Source organism: Trypanosoma cruzi, genomic scaffold (assembly GCF_000209065.1).
Source record: "Trypanosoma cruzi strain CL Brener 1047053517149 genomic scaffold, whole genome shotgun sequence".
In the NCBI taxonomy this organism is placed as follows: domain Eukaryota; phylum Euglenozoa; class Kinetoplastea; order Trypanosomatida; family Trypanosomatidae; genus Trypanosoma; species Trypanosoma cruzi.
The window spans coordinates 1-9,517 of record NW_001849404.1 but is presented as its reverse complement, the minus strand read 5'-3'; the positions used below and the strand labels follow the sequence as shown (position 1 = coordinate 9,517).

General features: G+C 45.4%; 4 protein-coding genes across 4 annotated transcripts, besides 12 other annotated features; all 4 read right to left on the bottom strand.

Annotated features, from left to right (window-relative positions):
• Window positions 1–9,517: a sequence feature (heterozygous, non-Esmeraldo-like haplotype).
• Window positions 1,136–1,556: a mobile genetic element.
• Window positions 1,413–1,438: a sequence feature (AT_rich).
• On the bottom strand, window positions 1,650–2,372 carry Tc00.1047053511629.40 (hypothetical protein, conserved; the record flags this gene model as incomplete). The annotated part of the gene is made up of 1 exon (XM_800946.1): window positions 1,650–2,372. One exon carries the CDS (start codon window positions 2,370–2,372, stop codon window positions 1,650–1,652), a length of 723 nt encoding a protein of 240 aa, XP_806039.1.
• Window positions 2,674–2,696: a sequence feature (AT_rich).
• Window positions 2,720–2,743: a microsatellite.
• Window positions 3,091–3,111: a microsatellite.
• On the bottom strand, window positions 3,488–4,198 carry Tc00.1047053511629.30 (hypothetical protein, conserved; the record flags this gene model as incomplete). The annotated part of the gene is made up of 1 exon (XM_800945.1): window positions 3,488–4,198. One exon carries the CDS (start codon window positions 4,196–4,198, stop codon window positions 3,488–3,490), a length of 711 nt encoding a protein of 236 aa, XP_806038.1.
• Window positions 4,724–4,759: a microsatellite.
• Window positions 4,985–5,034: a microsatellite.
• Window positions 5,096–5,115: a microsatellite.
• Tc00.1047053511629.20 (hypothetical protein, conserved) lies at window positions 5,342–6,808 on the bottom strand (the record flags this gene model as incomplete). Its single annotated transcript, XM_800944.1, has 1 exon — window positions 5,342–6,808. The coding sequence occupies one exon, from the start codon at window positions 6,806–6,808 to the stop codon at window positions 5,342–5,344; it is 1,467 nt and encodes a 488-aa protein (XP_806037.1).
• Window positions 6,855–6,944: a sequence feature (T-rich).
• Window positions 7,220–7,239: a microsatellite.
• Window positions 7,279–7,316: a sequence feature (T-rich).
• Window positions 7,599–9,517, bottom strand: Tc00.1047053511629.10 (hypothetical protein, conserved; the record flags this gene model as incomplete). Its single annotated transcript, XM_800943.1, has 1 exon — window positions 7,599–9,517. A coding segment is annotated over one exon (1,919 nt), but the record flags the coding sequence as incomplete, so codon positions are not given.

Below are 9,517 nucleotides of genomic sequence, written 5' to 3'. Positions count from 1 at the left end.
ATTTGTATTTTGTATGTATGGCGAGTATGAAAAAATTCTTGTTCTGTTGCCAGTGGAGCGCATTATAATTTTTTGTTGAGTAGTGATTTTGTTTTTTTATAGAATATTTCGTCGTCTCTTATAGTAACTGCCAACCTTTCAGTTGTGTTGTAAATGTCCCACTTCTTTCGGAGTGGCGAAGACTCTTATGCTCTTGGGCACGGCTTCCATTGGCCCAATTTCCCCGGTGATTTCAGGGCTAGGTACCTCACCGTGGTGCCAGGGTAAATTGCTCTGTATTGTCGGGGAAGCCAGAAGCCAGCAATGTTTCCCTCACGGGGTCGTGGAAGTAGGCGCAGGGCTGAAGGCATCAACCAGCGCCCGGACCAGCTGCGTCTTGCTGGGGCACGGCACAGCACCATGAGGTCTGGGGGCACGCGATACCGCAATGCATGTCAAAAAATTGACTCGAAAAAACGCAATAGAAAATATCGCCTGCCTATTCTCCTCACGGCGCGTTTGACTTCTGGTGGATTGTGGCGTCGTCGTGCCCAAGCAGGCACGCCCATGATGCGACTATCCTCCAGACGCCTGACCCTTGCTTATTGGAGATTTCCCCATGTGTGTTGTGCAAAGGGTATCCTCCCCAGAAGCTTCCCTTTCCCATATCCTGTTTGTGCTCGGGTTCTGTTCAACTGATCTCCAGCTCTGCTTCGGCAGACCCTCCGTCGCGTTAATGGGGTTGAGGAATCGACGAACTCTACGTAAGCTCAAAAGCAAAGTTGTCGCGTGACGCCCCCCGGTAGCAAGAAGTGACGAATGCCGCTCCGAACTATTGGCGTCCGTCTTCCCTTTCATTCAACGGCCAGAGCGCAGCCCAAAATATCGCCAATTCGCCGCAAGTGTTGAACTCCACTGAGGGCAAATGCTGCTGGACTTCCGCTTCTTTTGGCAGGCGTCTCATTCCCCGCCTCTTGCAGCCAAATGGTGGAAACGCCGTCATTTTCTCATGAAATGCGTTTTCTTCTCTGCAAAATCCCAGCAAACCACACACACACACAGAAAAAAAAAAAAAAAGTTCAACGCGAAATATTGGTGTTCTTCATTTATTAAATACGGTTGAGTTGGGCGGCAGCAAACACACCTACACACACACAATAATCCTCCGGGCCGCTGGCCGGATACTGAAATTATCTACAGAAACCAAAGAAGATAGAGAAGCATGGAGGTAACGCAGAAGAAGTTAATTGCCTCGGTGTTTTCTTCTGATACATATATGTATATATATATCTCTGACCGCTTAAATGACCTTTTTTACTCAGTTAGGATCTGAAGCATCATTATTTAAGAATTGGCGGACTTTTGGGGTCCCGCGGCCACAACACACCGCCGCGTGGTGGGAATCAAAAAAAAAAAGGGAGCGGGTGGGACGGTAAAAATAAAAATATAAAATTATTTAGCCGCAATCAATTCCCTGCTCTCCCCCATAAAGTCCGTGTTCTTCCAACCATTCATACGATAGAAATACATTAATTAAGTTGGCCAGGTCTCCCGCGATCATTCTCTTCACAAGCACCCAAAAGGAAAAAAAAAAAAAAAAAACTGTGTACAAGCAAACCTCCATTTATCGGTAACACCAGGGAATAACATATAAAAAAAACCTAACACGTTCAATCCTCAACGAAAGGAAGCGGAGCGATGGCAGTTTTCACCGCAACAGCCTCTCCAGGTCTTTTCCCATAAATAAAAAGAAGTACAAACTGAGAAAAGCATGCCACTGCTCCAAGAAAATTTGGAACCATAATAAATTTATCATTCACCAAAATGCCGTACCAAAACCAAAACACCGTGTTGGCTAACCCAAACGCCATGGTTATTGGGGCCAGCCCCTCCGCGTTCTTATTCTTAATAATGGTTCCAGCAAGGGCAAGGGGCGAGCCAAGCATAAGAACAGAGGTACAGCCTCCAAGAACGCCATTGAAGACCCTGGCACTTTGAGGAGAAATAAACGCAAGAAAGACAATTATGGTAGATAAGCAGAGTATAATAATTAAAGTAAATACAATGGTCATCAAGGACTTTCTGTATGTTGTACTAACAAGTCGATTTCCTGACTTTTCCTCCATCCGAGCAACCGAAAGGAAGACAAGCAAGCAGTATGTTGCGACGGCGTTCCCAATAACATTACATATGATGATGGCAAAAGAAAGTTGCAAAACACCGTAAATAGACCACACAACCGTATTTGCAAGTTGGGCGCAAAAAAAGGTTGGCGTCATGATCCCTACAGAACACTGCTGTTCCATCTTCCTCACAGTGAATACCGGGGAACTGACTGTACCGACGGTGGCTATAGTGGCTAGCATTGAAACAACGTTTGCCGTTGTCGACATAATTCACCTATCCAAAGAAACTCACGCTCTCACACAAAAATTTTAATTTTGAACTTCCCTGTTCTTTTTTTTTTTTTTTTCTTCCTTCTCTCCCGGGTATATATATATACCCGGGAGAAGCAATAATTATATTCCCCACACCACCACCGCCAAGAACTGGATAGAAAAGAAAAAAAAAAAGGGGGGCAAAATGTGGGTCCTCCAAATAAAAACTTCTGAAAGTATATTTCTCAAAACGCCGCAAAAGCGTTCGTTTCGCTTCGTGTTTCTCTGTTCACTAATTTCTCCTTCTGTTTGAATCATTTATTTATTTTTTTATTTTTTCATTCAGGCGATGAAGCCTGCGTAAAAAAAAAAAAAAAAAAAAAAAAGACCCACACACCCATCATCGAAAAAGCACCCCGTATACCGACTGCATGGGAGATGCCACAAACTGTGCAAAGAAGAACGGCGGTGTCATAAATGCCAATAGACTTTTGCCCCTCCGCCTTCCGTTGCTGTTGATGCAGAAAAAATGCACGTCAATGTGAAAGCGGTGATCGCCAGTATTAAAGTGAATTAATTCAGGACTGTGATTGGAACTGTCTATCCCTGAAGAACATACGACAGTTCACACACCCAAAACCCACCATATTTGTATATATTTATATTCATTAATTCCTTGCCATTTACTTTGAAATGTGATTTTAAAAAAAGGTGTGCAAAGAAAAAGTGGGGAAATAATAATAATAATAATAATCAGCAACACAGTAAGAGGGGGATGCGTGACTCTTGCCCATGACGTATTGGAGAGGGTGTGGGATTCTGTCACGGTGACGAGTCCGTCTCCCCCTTTTCAATCGTCTTCCCTTTCATTTATTTATTTATTTTACCAGGAGAAACACACACGCAGTTACCCCTTTTCCCCGAACAGCTTTTGCATGTATCACCAAAGCCAACAGGCCGTGGACGTCTCAAACCAACGGAAGGAAACCCGTTCGTTCACGTTCTCCCGAAGTTCGATTACACCAGGTGCACCCCATCCATGTCTTGAGATCCGCGTGTGATGCAACAAACCCGCGCAACAAAGGTTTCCGCTTCAGTCCCTCTCTATCTCCTTCTCTCGCTCTCTCCTATTAATCGTATATCTCAAAACAAGAACAATAATTACCCATTCGACTGACGACGAGACGACACTCTCTCCAGGGCACGGTGGTGGGCTTGAAAAGAAAGGAAGAGGTCATCGGCTTCACCGTGGTGGCACCGAGAGTGATATGAGGACTATACGCATCGATGCAATTCTCTGAGAGGTAATTTTTCATCCACTCCACTGTGGCCGCGTTATCAGCAGGAAACGACGGATGAAAAGCGGCTTTCCCTACATCAAGTGTGGCGGGAAGCACATGATATGGGAGCACCGCACAACTAATCTTTTCATGTAATGCACAGAGAGTCTCGGAGCGCAAAATCCTGATGCTGGGGAGACGAATCTCTTCTCCATCTTTGCTTGTGGCAAAAAAAGGTCCATCATCTAATGCGACTAAACTAATTGTCGCATCTTGTCTTTCTGTCAATTCCTTCATGGAAAGCCAAATCTCCCGCACCACGTTTCGTAATGCATCTAGATCAGAGGGTCGGATGCTAAGCTGGGCAACGGTGCAGTGGGGGTGTCCGTAGCCGCGACGGAGCGCCTTCTCTTCAAGACCAATTAGACGGTACGACCTCTCCTTCTCCCACTGCATGCTTCCGTAGCCCTCCATGGGGCACAGAGACCACGAAAGAGGAATCGCGGCTGCATCAAAGTACGACGATACAATGCAGATGTTGATGGCAAGCAGTGGAGGCATAATGTGTAAAATATTCCCCTCCTTTCTACCTTCCCACCTATGCAAAAAAGAAACGGCAAGTCACAAACAAACAAAAACAACAACAACAAAAGAGAAGTCCAACAACGCACACGGACTGATGACAATAGAATAACAACAGACACCCCCCACTCCCCCCATAAATAAATAAATAAATACTCCAAGCCTTACTTTTTTCTTCAAATCCAAAAAGATGAGAAGAAAAAAGGAAACACGATGTGGTTTCGTCGTCTCGTCTTCATGGCTCCATACGTATTCATGCAATACACAACAGTGAGCCCAAGACGACCCTCCATTCTCCATCATCACCAAGTAAATGACAAAAAGGAGTTGATAAAGGCTCCTTTTACCCGCCCCCGCCCGTGGCGGAGAGAGATTGTGTGCGGGTGGGTGTAACTGTGGACTTCGCAAAAAGTCCTAAACTTGATAAAAGAAGCATGAATAGTGCTATTATGCATGTCTACCAGGCACATGCCGAACCACACCATTCCCCTGCCACAAGCCCTCAAAAAAAAAAAAAAAAAAAAAAAGAGAAAAAAAAAAGGTAGTTTATGCATCCGCTATGGTGAGTGGCAATAACAGGGGGAGTTGGAGGCAGAAGGGCATAATAAATTCCGCTGCGCGAACCCATGTACACACACACACAAAAAAAAAAAAGGGCTGAAAGAAAGACGTGGCGCAAATAACCTTTTTCATTAAACCTCCCCTCACGCGCGCGAAACACAAAAGCATCAAAAAAGGCACAAATACACACATACACACACACACAAAAAAAAAAAAAAAAAAAGAAAAGAAAAAAAGAAAAAAATGAAAAAGAAGGAGCAAATAATACCAAAAACTGGATCTCCTAAACAATAAAAGTAGAGTGAGTCACAGAGTCACACACACACACACACACAGAACATAAAAAAGGAAAAAAAGGAGGGGGTGCCCGTCGCCCCAGTAATCACGATGAAAAAGGAGAAAATCTAAAAACCAAACCAGAGACAAAAACAGAGGCATGGAAAAAAAAAAAAGTGAGATGCGGAGAAGGGGAGAAACTTCTTCTAAACGTGTTTTGGAAAACAACTAAAGGCAGCACTGTCACTACATCTCGGAGTTTCCCTTTTCAGCGCCGGTCCCCCTTTACGACTGAGGATGTGTAGTGGATAACGAGGATGTCCCCATTCGCTTCAACGCCTCCTCAAGTTCGGCCTTTTCTTTCTGGGCACTCTCCAACACTGCTTTACAACGTTGCAGCTTCGCCTCCATTTGCTGTAACCGCTTTTCTGTCACCTGACTCTCCTGTGGCACCGATGAAGACATCGCGTCAATGGCGGCCAAGAGCTTCTCCGTTTCATCATCTTCAATATCGAGAAAAAGATGGTCCATGTCTTTCGCAATGAAGTCATCCGGGGGGTACAAAGGCGGGAGCGGAGTTGACACGCCCCTGTAGAGGCTATCCGGTAGCCATTGACTCCACTTCTCTGCAAATTTGTGAATAATTCGCTCCGTCGCATGGTACTCCACTTCTAAAGGAACGAGTACCCGACGGATAGCACGTCGTAAAATGATTCGGCGATGCACCACTTCCCTAGCGGCCTCCATTCCCTCCGGAAGTAGGCATAACTTCTTGTGTGGCTCCACTACATGACCCAAAACGGCCGACGCATAATGCTGGCACCGTTTCAAGCGCTTCGTTATTTTGGCTACTTCTTCTACAATCGAACGCACGACTTGAACCTTGCGGTCAACCTCATACATCAACGCGGTAACTGAAGATTCCTCGCGTCCGTCTTTGATTGATGGAAAAAACATTTTCCATGCGGATGTTTTTTCAACATCATTACTGGCCTGCGCCTCTGCCTTAATGGCTTCCATAACTGCAGGGGCCATGGCTTGCGCACTATCCAGAATCTTCGCCGCCTCTCTTAGTTTTGATTCTCCCATCTGAACAGCGGCATCGAGATGGCTTCTCTCTGCAAGACTTGTTAGCGGCACTTCTGGATCGTAGAACAACTTTACTTCCTTCATACTTTCTAACACTCGAGGTACGTTTTCCTTCGCATCGTTTAATTGTGAGTAGGTAATCTCAAGAAGATGAATAGACGTTTTCAACTCCTTTTCCATGAGATCTTGATGGAGTTTTAAGGGAACATTGAGCGCCAAAACCGCCTGCCGCAGGTTTTTCCAACGTTCTTCTTCTTCCGTATGAACAATTTGGTTATCCGCTGCGGTTAGACGCCACTGATGAAGCAGGTGCTCTGCCAGAGAATCGGCCACAATGGTCGGCACAAAAAGCAGCAACTTTTGCCCCTCCACCACCGGCTCATTGGTTAGCAGGGGTCTCAGCGTGTCGTAGTCAAACAACTCAACAAAAATCTTCACATTTCCCTCCGTGTCGGCATTGCGCAGCGGTGTGAGCCTGCAGCTGTGGACACACGACACGATATCAGAGACGAAGATCTTTGATGAATGCGCAACACCCCACTGCGATGACGATGCTAACGACGAGCTGGTGAAAACGGGGGAGGTTCTTGAATGCTTCACCTCCACCGGAAATTGGCACCCCGTTGGCGCAAAGACGAGCTGCACAGTGATTGACATATCCATCCTAACACGAAAAAAGAAAAGTAGGGTAGGACTCACCACCACCACCAACAACAACAAGAAAAATAAATAAATAAAAACACGCACCCAGAAGGCAAGGAGACAAAAAAAAACAAAAGAAAAGAGAAAAAGCAAAGAATGTCATGCGTGTTTGTATGTAGATCCAAAAGTAGTCAAAAAGAAACTCCAAAAGCATCGGCCACAGACGGCTGCAAGGACACACATATAGACATATAAATGCACACACCCACAAAAAAAAGAAAATAATAACAATAATAAACTTGGTGTGGCACTGAAATAACACTTCGCAGATTGTAAATAATTCACCCCTCAATACGCCAGAATAATTCCCTGCTTGGCTTTCCCACCCGTGAAATTAACGGTGTGGGACACGGACGGAAAAAAAAGAAGCGCATATATATATATATATATATTTAGTTAGTTAAAATATATTCCTTCTTACTGGTCTCAGTAAGAGAAAAAACCAAAAACCAAAAAAAAAAAAAAAAAACAGGCTGCCTCCCCACCTTCTCCCCTTTCTTTCCCTCCGTCCCGCGGTTATACGTGTGTCTGTCAGCCTGCAGAATTGAATATTACCTCGTACCGCTGAAGAGAGGGGAGAGACAAAACAACAAACCACAATTACTTTCCGATTTTTATTTTCTTTTCGCTTTCCTTCCATAACTTCCCTCAGCAACAAAATAACAAATTTCATACAACACCAAGGCCCTTGCGATACCACCAACACACACACACACACACCTCCACCTGCATAAAAACCAGCTCTGCAGCCTCAGAGAACAACACACGCATGTTGGACACGTTGGCCCACACCAAGGTATCGACGAGAATCCTCGACGGACGTGCCGTACACATCAAATTTTACGAGGCAAGGCAGACAATTCTGGAGCTTTTCCACCTCCCTAATTTGACTACAGTTTGTGAGTATGAGGGTTTCAAGCTGCATACAGCGACAGAGTCCCACTATACCGCTATCCGATACTGTAGTTCGTCCCAAGTGAAGTTCCCTCAGCAGACGCAGTTCTCCCAAACAATTCACCTCCGTCAGGTAACGACAGCCGCTAAGGTTCAATTTCTTTAAGTTATAACAGCGTGCAAGGCCCACAATTCCCCCAGAGGTGACACTTGTCCTTGAGAGATCCAGTTCCACCAGCCGGTGCAAATATTTTAGACTGTTCACATCTGTGATTTCAACACATTCCACCATCTGCAGTTTCTCCAAAGTCGCACAACGTGCTACAAATGCAACAGATTTATTCGTTATTTTCATATTCCGCACCAAAAGCTCCGTAAGTGAAGGGAGTTGTGCAACAGCACTAAGTTCCGTGATGGATGTGCAATTTTGTAAATTGAGACGTCGCAGAGAATGGCACCGCAGCAGAACACTGTGTATGCCACTGTCTGTAATGGCGCTCTTTTTCAGAGAAAGATCCAGCAGTCGTGGGGCCTCCAGCATGCCCATGGACCCCAGCCGTTTGCAATCGGCAATTGACACTCTCTCCACGGATCCGCTTCCTCCTAAGCCAGTCACATCCAACACATTCATACGATCTGCAATAACATGCCTCAACGCAGTTAGAGGGCGAAGAAACTCAAAGTGGGTAATGAGACAACACTCACTAAGATCAATCCGTTCCAATGAAATGCATTGTGATACGTCAGATACCCCCTCATCAGTGACATAGGTCCCGGAAAGATCCAATGACTTGAGTGCCTTCAGTTCCCGCAAGCAGCGAACATCTGTTAAAAAAAGACAGTGTCGAAGTGAAAGAACCTCCAGCTTTGTGCAGTGCATCAGCGGAATAATGTTGGCGTCCACCACTTCCGTGCCTTCCAAATTCAGGTTGAGCAGGTTCCTCAGTGGCTCCACAAACTGTATATCCGTCAAAAAACGACAATCCTGCAATGAGAGAAAAGTAAGCGCAGTGCATTTTCTAATAGACTGGGTTCCGGCATCTTTTATGCTTGTATCGGTAAGATCCAGGTGTCCAAGAGACAACAAACCTTCAACGAAGGACGCATCCTTCACACCGCTACATGAAGCAACATGAAGTTCTTCCAGCCGTTGGCACATCGTCAGTAATTGGAGGTCAGCGCTTCGCACGTGCGTTTTTGACAAGTCCAAAAATCGAAGAGATGTCAAGGCGCAAATCCACCGCACATCCGACACACAGCGACACGAAGCAAGCTTGAGTTTTTGAATCTGGCCACAGTTTGCCAGTGCCGCACAGCCCTCATCTGTGACCCAATTCTCTGTGAGGTCTAACTCTAGAAGCTTGTCCAGGCACAAAACAGGCTCCACACTCGATAGGCGATTGAAGGAAACAAGTCGGAGTTGTTCTAAATTTCTCAAATTACTTAAACTTCGAATTCCATCGTCTGAAACCCTGTTCCGTGAAACGCTGAGTGTTCGCAAGCCAATTAACGATCCCAAACAATTAATACCCTGAAGTTTCATGCAATTATCCAACTGTATGTGTCGTAAGGAATTGCAACTACTAATGAAAGCGAGGCCTTCTTCTGTTATGCCCATATTCAGCAAAGATAGTTCGGTTAACCGCTGAAGCGAGGACAAACATTCCAGTGACCTCAATCCTCGGCATGAATTCACCACCACACGCTCTAGACTTACACACTCCGACAAATACAGCATCATCACTTCACTCAGTGGAGTATTGCACAGGGTGAGGT